The sequence below is a fragment of the Alosa sapidissima genome, chromosome 7 (assembly GCF_018492685.1).
Source record: "Alosa sapidissima isolate fAloSap1 chromosome 7, fAloSap1.pri, whole genome shotgun sequence".
Classification (NCBI taxonomy): domain Eukaryota; kingdom Metazoa; phylum Chordata; class Actinopteri; order Clupeiformes; family Clupeidae; genus Alosa; species Alosa sapidissima.
This window is the reverse complement of record NC_055963.1, coordinates 22,277,424-22,291,307: the sequence shown is the minus strand read 5'-3', so window position 1 is coordinate 22,291,307 and position 13,884 is coordinate 22,277,424. Positions and strand designations below refer to the sequence as shown.

At 44.8% G+C, this 13,884-nt stretch overlaps 1 protein-coding gene across 4 annotated transcripts in view; it reads left to right on the top strand.

Annotated features, from left to right (window-relative positions):
• The window catches only part of LOC121713493 (taste receptor type 1 member 1-like), a 29,976-nt gene that overhangs the window by 3,747 nt on the left and 12,345 nt on the right, over positions 1-13,884 (top strand). Inside the window, exon 1 of one of the 4 annotated variants that reach the window (XM_042098124.1) lies at positions 10,099-10,152. The exons of 1 other annotated variant lie outside the window; for it this stretch is intronic. Coding sequence is in view for 1 of the 3 variants with exons in the window: in XM_042098129.1 (XP_041954063.1) it covers positions 10,147-10,152 (6 nt within the window). In the remaining 2 variants the exon portion in view is untranslated. Of the gene's footprint in view, positions 1-10,098; positions 10,153-13,884 lie in introns of those variants that run through there. 2 more of the 4 variants (XM_042098130.1, XM_042098129.1) reach the window with 2 other exon arrangements.

Genomic DNA, 13,884 nt, shown 5'->3' with positions numbered 1-13,884 from the left:
TGGTAATTTACCATTTCGAAACACCAAATGACAGTAACATGGTCAACAATGTTATTTGCAATATATTTATTTACAGAAATTAACAAATTATGGTATTTACACATGAACCCTTCCTTTTTGGGCCATCATTCTAAATTGGCAGTCTCCTGGAAAGCTGATCCTGTGGAAGACATGCAGTGTCGTTAGACATACACGCCATTATATAGTTCAACATATTGTTACTAATCTGTATAGTGCTATTTTGCCTAGACTGAGTTACAGGCAAGGTTACAATGAAGGCATGCACGTGCATCACATAACAAGACCATTGAATTTCATCCACATCCTCCTCCACGATGCTCATGTCATGTAGGCTTTGTAAAAAATATATAAATGCTTATGGGTGGATGACAAATAAGCCTGAAAAAAGGAATTTAAAAAAACTTCAAATATCATCCCTAAAAAGTGTTTATATGTGTTGCTGTATCTCTAAACTTAACTAATATACATTTTTTTCCAAAAAAAAAAGTGAAATATATATTTATATGTCAATTTGTCATGTTAGTGCCTAAAATTGTCATATGGTGTGACGTGAAAATAATTTGAAATAAAATGAAAATTAGATTTTAATTTATGTCACTGTACATTTTAATCACGTTTGCTTTGATTTGCAACATTTCCTTATGAATATTTAGAAGAAAAACCTAAAATTTAACAAGTTATTTTGTCAAGGTGGAGAATGCTCCTAAGTGTAACCAGATATTTTAGCTTAATTCTGATATTTCTTGTAAGAACTCACTCAAAATTCTTGAGGTTCTTGCAGATACCATTTCCTTTATGTGCTATTGATGTTTTAATGATTTTTCAATTATAAAGTATTTTTTGTGACATTATTTAATGTCACACCAAATGACATGGTGTCACGCCATATGATGAACTGCACCACTCCACCATGTGTCAGAGCAAAACAGGGTTTTTAATGACAATAAAATCATTAACAATGAATTTTGAAGTCACTCTATGAATGGTGAATGCGTGTAACAGCAAAATAGATGAAAGTTTAGTATTTATTTTTTAAACTTACATGGCATGGTAACATAAAAGAAAAAAGTATGAGAAATATGAATTGTACAGATACATTTGTTTCCCAATTATCACAGATTTAACAAAAAAACATATAATATACAATATAGTGTCACGCCATATGACAACCATTTTATGGACAAAATATATTTGATTATAACTTAGTTGGACAGCATGCATAAACATCAAAACTTTTTGTGGTTGTAAAAAACATCCAATTATTTTATATGCATGGTAAAACTTTAAAGTAATTATACTTTTTATTTGATATACACTCTTTTTAGGAAGTTCGCACACATGGTGGACAGTCACACCATATGACATTTTTTATGTTTGGATGATTATTTTAAGTCAAAAGTGAAATACAAATCCAATACATTTAATATGACAGAACTTGAACCTACCAGACCTACAACATTTCCATATAAATTCTTAACAATTGCCATTTTTTATAAGTGTGTGACACATGGATAGTCTGAATTCTGCTATTTGTCATCTACCCTTATATCATGAAAATATACAATAGAGAATGTCATGTAGGGTTAGGGTATAGACATTATGAGCATTGATGGGTTACCTCTGTTCAAGGTTCTCAATTTCAGGGGCTTCTGCAATTGCGCCAAGATGCTCATCTGAAATGAATAAGCAGAGCGTTTCACAACATATAACAGTACATAAAATGGTAAACACCAAGATATGAAAAATATACTTTCAGTTATTATCAAACAAACTCATACTCATAGCTGGACAAAAAAGAGCAGTACATGTTAGAATGTCTCACTTTAACCACAAACAAAGTACATTCATTTTATGACCGTGAGGAAAGATGTATTTTGGTAGATGCATTGACTAAAGTTCAATCAAAGCAGTTCTGTCCGTATTTTATTGTTCTGCATGATAATGACTTAGACCCTCAATGATCAGTCTCAATGGGCTGGCTGGTCTACCTTGCTCCATTTACAAGTGTAATGGACTAGGCTAGTCTACCCTTCCCCCATTCTGAGGTGTAGGCTACACTCATATGGTGAAAAACTTTCAGACAATTTAGTAATTAGTAGGCTACGTCTACAATTAATAAGACTACAGGACAGGCCTCAGGATGTGAACGTCACCCTTGGAATTGGCTACCCTAGCATTATCAGATTAGGATACATTTAGGCTACAAAGCAAAAGCAATGAAAAACTAGAAAATGTAATTTCGAGGAAATTACCAGTGCATGAAAATATAAACATACTGTATATTAACATAAAATGCCAAACAAACTTTTATTTGGAAACAGTTGGCAGGAGTCATAATTGATAACAACTGACAGTTGAAATGGCTGAACAGTTAAATAGTTGAGTAGTTTAAATAGTTAAATTATTTAATAGTGACTTATTGTAGTGAGGACATTTATTAAGTGTGCTTGCTTGCAAAGCAGCACACTTATTAGGGGTCCGAGCAGCGTAGCTGCAGGACCCCTATTGTTTCTGTACCGTTCATTTTTGGCCAAAATTCTGTAAAAGTCATAGTGCAGCCTAAACCGTAACTCCAAAACTCTTCAAATTTTCAGGTATGGTTACCAGTATCCCCCTCTGCCCATAACCCAAAATTTGGGGTACTGCTCCCAAAGGTGGCGCTGTTGGAAAACAAAGTTAATTATGCTAATTTCTCTTTAACAGATTGACCTAGACTCAAAATTCTTTCATAATATTAATCTCTAAACTCAGATGCATCTTTTTGGCCCTGGTCTTACGGTCTAAAAATGTTTACTTTTGACACAATTTCATGGAAAAGCCAAACATTATAAAAAGTTTCACACTCTTCAAAAATAATCAAATCTTCACCAAAATTCTCACAGTGAATGTTTAGACCAAGCCTCACAAAAGTTATCGGTCAGAATTTTGATATTTTGTTCCATTTCAGAGATATAGGCCAATAAAGTTAGACCACTTTTAGATATTTGCTAAATGTCACAAAAAGTGTTACAGCAATTGCTTGGCATCGCTTATTCAATGGCTCTCTATCGAAACACTTGTAGTTTGCGGAGGACGAACGAGAAAACACTCGTTTGATAAATCAGCCAGTAGCCTAGGCTAGGCCTAGTAGACAATTAACTTTTAGAAATAATCTGTACTGCAAAAACGAATGTTGGTGCAGCTGCAAGAAATAGAAGCTTCATGGTCTTTATGTTCTGGTTCGTAAATTATTTTCATAAAACTTCTAGTTGCCCTATAACTTTACTCTCCAAACTCTTCACTGCACTGTAGCCAATTAACTGACAGTATGATAGTAGGCTATTTATTTTCTGTAGGCTACAATAAACACATTTATTTTTTCAACTTTTGCAATATTACGCACGTGGCTACTGAACGCAAATCAGCAGGAGAGAGAATGCACGTAACCTACGCAACTAACACTGTTAGCCAATTCACTAACTTAAGACTTCAGTGCCATCATATACAACGTTTTTTTGCACAACAAATACAGAAAAGATGGAGGCAGCAAAAGTAGAGGAGTAATTTCATGTGGGGCAAGAACAAGGTGAATTTGTATGCTTGTCAAAACGTAGTCCTACCCTGCATTAGAGGAGCTGGTTTTTACACAAATCGCACCCTGGTTAGCACACTATAACGTTACAGCACAGGGTAATCCTAATTTTATGCATCAAATTTATTCCAATCCAACTCAAAACTTTTGAACAACACAAAGTGAAGGTTTTATCCAGATCAAAACCAAGAATAGATTATGTGATCTAATCCAATTTCAGGATCCTTGTTTCCCTTTGAACAAGCCATTTTCAAGATTTGATCCAATCCGATAGCCGAAATCTGGTAACTGAAATCCGATAACCGAAATCCGATCACGTTTCTTTTGAACAATTGGGCCCAAACAATTAAAGCATATGTAAAACTAAAAAGCTATGCTACCTCATGTTCGTTTTGCTCGGACCCCGTAAATCACCGCTTGCGGTTATATTTAATATTATTATTATTCCCGTCTCCCTAATTTTTTTCTAGCTCCTGTGCCTAGGCCCTTTGAGACAGAGACACCGTTCCAACTTTAAAACGTCCGGTCAGTACATTGAACAGAAAGCGAAACTAAATTTTCACAGGTCACAAATTTGGTCCGAACGCCACGAAACTTGACGTACATTATCCTTGAACCAAGCCTCACAAAAGTTACCGGAAGGATTTTTGATTTTTGAAAGCGTTTGCCCGTCACAGCCAAGCGAAATCGTCGGCGAAGCTCCGAAACAGGATGTCGTCCATATCTCAGGAACACTGTCACATATCGATACCAAATTTTGTATTTGAACTCAGGACTCCAATGTGAGGGTGCATAAGCTAAAAAAAAAAAAGAAAACATTCCAAAAGTTTCCATCATTTGGCAAACCACTTACCCGTATTTGGTAACTATCACCTTCCACAATTGCAGTTTTACTGGTACATCTATCACAATGCCTTCCAAGTATGCACAATGTCTCTGGGCAGTCACAATGTTTCCGGGCAACCATGCCCAATCATGAAATCCTTGCTCTGCCATGGGATAGTATGGACTTACGAACTGAAATGGCAAGGAGAACATTAGCTATTTATTGCTGACATAGTACAGTTATTTTCACATTGACGGTATTCAAATTAAATTTTTCATTATTGTTAAATATCATGATTGGAGAGTATTATTAAAAATGTTACAAGTATGCAAATGGATATGTTTACGGGCATTTAGGTTTTACTGTGTTGTTTTGTTATAAAAACATGCAAGGCATTCTGGGCTGTAATGAACAGTGGTCGGCAGCACTCCATAGGCTACGTATTAATATGAATAGGTGTTTCTGTAAACCTAGGGACAATAAACAGCTATCTCTGTTACAAAAACGAGCTGGTAATCGCTCATTGAAGAGGGAACTATGATAAAAAGATTGTTTTCCTCAAAGCATGGATTTGACGACAGTACAAGCAGGAAATGTCACATTAATGTTAAATACATCTGAACGCTAGGTGGCAACGTTGTATTACATTTCACATACATACTGTAATGATCTGAGCCTAGCTGTTGATGACTGTGCTCCCATAATGCTGTGCAGTGTATGTGTGTGTGTGTGTGTAATGTTGATGTTGGTTTTAGTATGAGTAATTGCGTTTACCTTGTCATGTATGTGTTAGCTGGTATAGTCTTTCTTTATGTTGTACCTCATGTGTTTACCCCCGTGTATTGTATGTGACTACCCTGTTTGTGTATCGTGCTTGTTTAATTGACCTCCCTTGTGTTGCCTGTGTGATGAGGCTCGTGTGTTTTGGTGCGTAACCAATAAAGACCATTTTGAGACAACTTTGCAAGATTGTTACATTGGTGTCAGAAGTGGGATGATGACCCCTACTGGACGGGAGGAGAAAGCTGCAACTGATGCCCTGGTGATGATGAGTTTCCTGCCAAGACGGCTCTTCGACAGCGCGCTAGCCCATGGCCACCTGCTGGGCCCAGCAGACGGAGCCAGCCTGCAGTGTGACCGTGACGAAGAGACCCGCCCCCGGCCACAGGGAACGTACCGGGCTGATGGCAGCATCCCGCCACTTGAACCCGCTCCACACGGGAGCGATGGAAACCGGCCGGTCCCTGGTGCGACGGCGGCGGTAGAAGGGCGCCCCAGCGTAAAGTTGCCCCACTACAATGGCGAAAGGCCACTGGCGACATACCTGGTACAGGTCCGGCTGGCAGCCGAGCTGAATGGCTGGTCGGCGGAGAGAACGGGCGTACAGGTGGCGTTGGCTCTGGAGGGGGAAGCGCTACAAGTATTAGAAGACCTGCCACCGGCGGAGCAAGTAAGCTGGACCACAATCGAAGTAGCTCTGCAACGACGATTCGGCCAGAGAATCTTCATCAGCGATGCCAGAGAACAACTCGCTTCCAGACGGCGACACAAGGACGAGAGACTGGGCAAGTTCGCGGCTGACCTGCAGCTGTATGCCCGGCGGGGCTACCCAACGTACAGCCAGGGTCTACATGAAGAGATGGCACTGGAAGCGTTCGTGCGAGGCATCCACCCAGAGCGGCTAAAAGAACACCTTCGCCTGAGCGCCCCCAGCTCGCTGTCCGTGGCGCTTGCGGAAGCCGAACGGGTGGAAAACATCTTCCGCACAACAGAGTCGAGGCATTGCGTACGCCAGACATCGATGGAGGAAGACAGGGAGGAACTGGAGGTGACGCGGCAGACCACGGCACAGCAGACCACGGCACAGCAACCACAACGCCGCCCACGCGAGTGGAAGAGGCCGGCCAGCGGAGACGGATGCCACCAGTGTGGCGAGCCGGGACACATCGCGTGGTACTGCCCAGCCCCGGCACCCCTCGCGCCCCAGTTACTAGAAGAAGGTGGCACGGCGGGAGGCGCTATGGACTGCATACGGCTGGGCCGGCTCGGCCAAACCAGAGGACTGTATGTGGACTGCACACTAGATGGGACTCGGTGTCGCGCCTTGATCGATACTGGCTCCACCATCTCGCTTGTGCGCCCCAGTCTCTTACCCGGCACGCTGGTAGCCAGACCCAGAGGCTGGGAAAAGACAAAAACGCGCATCACAACAGTTACCGGAGAGCGAGCGGAACTGTATGGACAAAAAGTGGTGTGCATGTGCATCAACGGTGAGACGGCGAGCCGCTGGCTTTGGTTGGCTAGCATTCAGGATGATTGCATTCTCGGCCTGGACGTGCTAGAGAAATGGGGGGCTGTGGTGGACATTTCCCGGTTCACACTACACTTGGGGACGAGCAGCGTAGTGTTGCACACGGCGGGGAAAACAGAGCATGAAGTGCGGAGAACTGGCGCGACGAAGAACTCTCCAACTCGCTCCACACAAGTCCGCAGGAAGCGAACTCGCAAAGAGTACTTGTCATACCAGACTCCGCCCCTCCCCACACAAGCCCGCGAAACTCAAGCCCGCGAAAACAACAGGTCACATCCAAGTCCACTCGCTGAGGCCGCCACTGCTCAGCTCACGCTCACCAGGGAGGAGCCAAGAGAGCGGGTTGAGCAAACACCACTCTCCGCTCAGAGAGCGCGGCCCTCTTTAGAGACAAGGCAAGCCGTAAATGAACTCTGCACTCGTAGCTGTGAGGGGCTGAGTGAAGCACAGGGTAGCCAGGTGCGGAGACTACTAGCAGCGTACACCGACATCTTCGCTGCAAGAGATGAAGACTGCACCCGAACGAGCCTGGTCCAACACGATATCGACACCGGAAATGCTCGGCCCATCCGACTTCAGCCTCATCGCTTACCGTTCGCCAAACGACAAGCAGCTGAAGAAAAGATCAAGGAAATGGCCGCGGCAGGAGTGATAGAGCCAAGCAGTAGTCCCTGGGCTGCGCCGGCTGTACTCGTCTGGAAGAAGGACGGCTCGTGGCGGTTCTGTGTTGACTACAGGCGCCTCAACCAGGTAACCCGGAAAGACTCCTACCTGCTCCCCCGCATTGACGATACGCTGGACAGCATTGCCGGCTCCTGCTGGTTTAGCTCGCTGGACTTACGCAGTGGTTACTGGCAGATTCAGCTAGCCCCAGAAGCTCGGCCGAAGACAGCGTTTACCATCGGGCAAGGGCTGTGGCAGTTCCGGGTACTTCCATTCGGCCTATGCAATGGGCCAGCGAACTTTGAGCGGCTGATGGAGCGTGTCCTGGCGGGCATTCCACGAACATGCTGCGTGGTTTACCTGGACGACATCCTGTGTCATGCAACAGACTTCACCGGTGCCATAGGACATCTGGAAAAGGTGTTCGACGCCATACGGGGTGCTGGGCTCAAACTGCACCCGAAAAGGTGCCACCTGTTCCGGAGGCAAACCGGATTCCTAGGCCATGTCGTGGGGGCCGCCGGAGTGGCCACCGACCCAGCTAAGGTGGAGACGGTGAGACGTTGGCCTGTTCCACGCGACGGTGCTGAGCTGCGGAGCTTCCTGGGCCTGGCGTCATATTACCGGCGCTTCATTCGGGACTTTGCTACAGTCGCCAGCCCGCTGCATCGATTGACGTACAAAGGCCAGCTCTTCGAGTGGACACAAGAGTGCGACGCGGCATTCCGGCGGCTGCGGAGGGCGCTATGCGAGGCCCCGGTGCTCGCCTTCCCTGACCCTCGACTGCCGTTTATCCTGGACACTGACGCCAGCGACGTGGGCGTCGGCGCCATCCACTCACAAGCAGGCGAGCAGGGCGAGCAAGTGGTCGCATACTTCAGCCGCTCACTGGACCGAGCGGAGAAGAATTACTGCGTGACACGCAGAGAACTGTTGGCTGTGGTGGTGGCAGTGCGCCATTTCCGAACCTACCTCTACGGCAAACGGTTCCTGCTGAGAACGGACCACGCGTCGCTCACCTGGCTGCTGAACTTCAAAGAACCAGAGGGCCAGCTGGCTCGCTGGTTGGAGGCACTCCAGGACTTCGACACCGGGCGGGTCGCCTTCACGGCAACGCAGACGCCCTGTCCAGGCGTCCGTGTGCAGCAGACCAGTGCCAACACTGCCACCGGAGGGAGGAGAGGAGCCTGGCCGCGGCTCAACCGGAGCCCGCTCGTCGGCTACAGGCTGCATCACCGCTGGCAGAGAGAGAGAGAGTCGCTGTTTTCAACGCTAGCCAGCGTCGCGCCAACGAGAGGGTCAATGCTCGCCAACAGCACGCCATTGAGGGAGCCAACGCTCGTCAGCAGCACGCCAGCGAGAGACTCAATGCTCGCCAGCGCCGCGCCATCAAGAGAGCCACCGCTCGCCAGCTTCACGCCAGCGAGAGAGTCAATGCTCGCCAACAGCACCCCGAGGTGGTCTCGCCACCTTCCGCTACCAGCTACAGTGATCGAGAGACCGGAGACAACGTACCGCAGCCCAACGCCACAACGCAGCACTGCAGAGCGGCAGCTGGGGCCACGGACGCGCAGTCGCCGGTGGACGTGATGTCGAGGGAGGAGATCCGGAAGGCGCAATCGGAAGACGCCACGCTCGGCCGAGTGTGGTCATGGATCGAAGCCGGTCAGCGACCGCCATGGACTGACGTATCAGCACTCGATCCAGAGACCAAAGCGATTTATTCACAGTGGCCGGGAATAGTAGCACGTCAAGGACTGTTATATAGACACTGGCGAGCTCCCGATAGGCAATCTGACATTTTCCAGTTGCTGTTTCCTGCTGGATTACGAGCCTGTGTACTGGAACATGTGCATGGGGCAGTGGGGGCGGCTCATTTCGGCATTGCAAAGACTCTTCGTCGGCTGAGAGGCCACTTCTATTGACCGGGATGCAGGCTGGACGTTGAACTGCATGTTCACTGCTGTGACGCCTGCACAGCGAAGAAGGGTCCCACGCGACGCTCGCACGCTCCGCTGCAGCAATACGCAGTCGGGGCTCCCATGGAGCGGGTAGCCGTCGATGTCATGGGTCCACTGCCAGTCACAGAGCGGGGAAATCGCTACGTGCTTGTGGCCATGGACTATTTCACTAAGTGGCCGGAGGCGTATGCGGTGCCAGATCAGAGCGCCCACACGACAGCGGACAGACTGGTCACTGAGATGTTCTGCCGGTTCGGGGCACCGGAAGAGCTCCACAGCGACCAAGGGCGGAATTTCGAGGCAGAGGTGTTTGCTGAGGTTTGCCAGCGCATGGGTATCCGGAAAACGCGAACGACACGAGTTGTGGCTCTCCACCGTGATCGACTGGCCCCGTATCGACCCCTGGCCTCAGCTGAGGGTCGTGGAGACTTTGACACTGACTCTGTGGAACTTGGTGACAATGGAGCTGTGGCTCTAACACCGGTCACCGTGCAGCCTTCACCGGAAGTCACCCATGATAAGTTATTATGTAATTTATCATGGGAAATTATTGGAAACGTTATTTCTTGTTTATTCCAATTGCAAACCACACACATCCATTCGTAATCACACGTACACTTTTAATACCTTGAAAAGACTCTCATTTCGTTTATTTGATGTTGCCTAGCAACGCAGCCTTCAGAGCAAAGATTCTAGAACAGAGCTTCAGAGAGACACATTTTGAGTTTGTGGCCAAGTAGCCTACCTAAAATATCGGTTTCCATGTGTATGTGCTGGATGGCGTGCGTCCTTTATGAAAGTAAGTGTTTTATAGAGTTACAGACATAATGAGTCATTTTGTAGTGGTCAACATAAATGTGCCCCTTCTGTTATTAGAATGCTAAGCGGAGAAGCATGCTAAGCAGAGATTTTCATTAATCATTAATTTCTTGTGTGGCTAGCTATAGGGAGGAGATGTATGTTGCTAATTGGGATTTATGTTGTTTAGCGTAATGCCATGGTCATTTGATATGAGATGCTTGCACTCGTAACTTCGTCACTTGTAACTTTAGGACTGCTAGCACTTTAGCCCTAAAAGTAGCACCTAGTCTGTGACAGCTTAAAAGAAGTGTCGAGGACTCCTAACTCCTAACGCGATGTTTTGAAATGCGTCTACTATTGTCTACAGGAGCTTCCAATCGCGGGAACTTGCATTGTAGGCGTAACAACCAAAACTAGACTACTCATTGTCAACATGTACATTAAATGTAACGTTTTATGTGAATCAAATTAAAATGTTTTCTTTGCAAACGTAGGAATAGGCATATGGTGACAGATTCATTTAATAATGCTGCTGTGTAAATCACGGTAAGCACGAATGAAGTGGCCACTTCTTAATGGGACCCACTGTATGGAAGTGGGCTAAGTAAAATAGAGATATTTCTAAGGTTAATCAGATTTCGCTTGACAACGGCAGAGATAAAACTGGCCTTGGGCCATAGCAACCATCCATTTAGAACGATTGGCCTTCATAGCAACCAAAGATCTGAGGTCAAGAAATATAGTGCAATGTAGACAGTAGTATACAGTTGATTTACAGACGGTGGTTTAGAGAAAAGATTCTAGAACAGAGCAAGATAGATCAGTTACGTCATAGGCATGAAGTACGCTCTGAGCCCGACAGGGCGCCATTTTGTTAAGCTCAGCGCAACATTTCATATACAGTTCCAATTCTATGAGCCCACCTGAACAGCTGTTTTTAACGTTGCCAGCTGTTGTTTTTTTTACTCGGTAATGAACTGCAAGAACTGACAGTGTGAAAGGCCTGATTTATCTTTTTCCAAGTTTACACTGAATAAGGATAGGTAAATAGGCCTATTATTTAGACAGAAGTAGCTATTGCACTGGTAAATAGATCACATAAATTCCCATTGAGAGACTGTATAGCCTACTGATAAGCTAGCTAGCAGGCAAACTAACTTAGCTAACGTTATATTATCACCATTGTTCTTTTTTCTACCTGTAGGCTATACGTTAACCCTTTGTTCACGGCCTGCTTAAACACAGCGCATAGGCCTAATAGGCTATTATTATCAATCACTAATAAGGTCAAGATTTCACTCAAGCGTCTGATGTAACTTAAATAAATGCAAATAGTTGGCCTAGGCTAAACACAACCGTGCTTGACACTAATTATTATCGTTTCCATGCAGTCAAAAACAAATTGTCCTGCTTGCCTGATGTGAAATGCATATGACCACAGAAGTTCGTTTTCAAAAATCAGTAGCCTATATACAGGCTGGAGCCAAATTAAAACATGTCTTTGTAAATGGCTTTGTTTTGTGTGTTTCTTGCGTGCGTTCATTCTCTCATTCCCTCTCCAAAATGTTCCTGTTCTAGGCTGGCCAAGTGCATGAACCCAGCATCGGTGCGCGCATCACATGAAACACAATTGAGACAATAGATTGACCATATTGTACAACTGCAAAGCCTTATCATAGGCATGTTATATTAATGACATGAAAAGTGGAACTTATAGAACGAAAATGAGAAATTGCGCAGTCGGCTAAACGTTTTAAACTTGCGCAAAACTGATGAACCCAGCATCGGTGCGTCGCATAAATTAAAACACAAATTGAAGCCGCACAGCTTGACCATTGGACAATCCTACCACAAAACCTTTCCATAGGCATGCAACGTTTATGACATAAAAAGTGGAATATGAACGCATTTCATCACACCTGACAAATAAACAGGGCTGTGGCCGCGATTTGACTGATTTATTGAGCTCTCAGCGCAGTGCTGACTTGCGCGTCTTTGATGAGCGTATACAAAGGAAAGCCCTCTAATCGGACGGGCAAGACTGACAAGGAGGCCAGCCCGTGGCTACGCGTAGCCTATGTCAAACAGGTGCTTTAATCTCTTCGACCTCCACAAATTAAGCTACAGTTAATTCCGTAGTCGTTTGAATAAGTTTGCGACTGACAACGTTGTGATAAATAGGAATTCTAACTTTTGCCAAGTCAACTTGAATGCATCAATTTTGAACAAAGTTGTGTAGGCTACACCGCGCCAGTTGTAGTCTGCATGAAGTTCTTGCACAAGCCACCGTTTTGATTTCCGTAGGGGAGATGCGGGCTGAACCCGCTTGAGGGAGAGAGGTGCAGGGAGAGAATGGGTGCTCTACACTACGCACATCTCTATGAAATAATGTAGCCTAGACTAATCCATATTTTAAATATTTTAAAAACAATCATGGAAACAATGTCAATAGGCTAGACAGATATTGTGAGTAGGCCTAATGCAGGAATGGACGTTACAGTTATTCAGTAACTATAACGAATTACTGAAATTTAAATTGTAATGTGTTACCTTTAGACTACTTCGTTTCCCAATAAAGTAACGAAATTACAGTAACACGTTACCCCCAACACTGGCCTATTGAACTTTGGTGGATGATGGACAGATGTCAGTGCCCTAGCCTAATTTACCCTCGGAAATAATTCTACATTGTCTTTATACAATATATTTAACTGGTCTAGACATGGTGTGGTCTATTGGGTTTCACGTAATTTCAACATACAGCTTTACAGAATAAATATTGTTAAAATGTTAGGATCAGCGCCATAGGATTCCCACGGTAGCCAGCGTCTGTGACGACACCTGAGCAAAGATCCTTGATTACTAGCAAGATAGAGCAACGTAATTCGTTACTATGGGAGCAAAACGGGACAGTTCCGGTCTGCATAAGTGGGAGTGTCACCCTACGTCACTAAATAAACTTTCTCTCTTAATAAGCAATAACAACAGATAAACATAATTGTGTTCACAGTATTATTGTCCATAATCATGTATGATACCAATGAATCATTCTTAAGTTAATTATATGAATAATTTAATTAGTCATGTGAACCGAGCTAGCTAGCTAGCTAACGCTAGCTTAAAATGCTATACAAGTGGATGGTAGTAGCTATGGCAATACAGCTATGCGCTAACAAGTGACTAGTAGTTGAAGGACTTCGCTTAAACTTAATATACTGTTGCAAATTCGCTTGAGTATAGACTATCCACTTTAACTAATGTCAGTAGTGTTATTCAGCTAGTTGTCATTTCAAAGAAATTACACTTCTCCGTTTAAAATGTTACCTTAGCTAAGAGGCTAGCTAGCATGCTAACAACCGGACAGTAACTGGCAGCAGCATGGTCTAATATTAAGTTATTTTATTACAAATCCGAACACTAAAAAATCACACTATTAGGCTTGAAATGATCCCAAACACTTACAGATTATGACACAATTTTCCAAAAAACCCTCAACAAATCCAGAAAGACAAAATGACCAATTTATTGGTAAAATTCCACAAGTCTCCATTGACATTAGTGCAGCAAGGGCTTACTCTGGTCTGCATAAAGGGGGATTTCCCCCCCTCCCCCTTGCAATAATCGAACGCGGAAATTGTCGAACGTTTGCGCCTCTCGCTCCGCTTGAACCCTCTCTGACCTGAGCTTACCAAAATGGCGCCCATAGAGTCATAGAACGTACTTCAACATA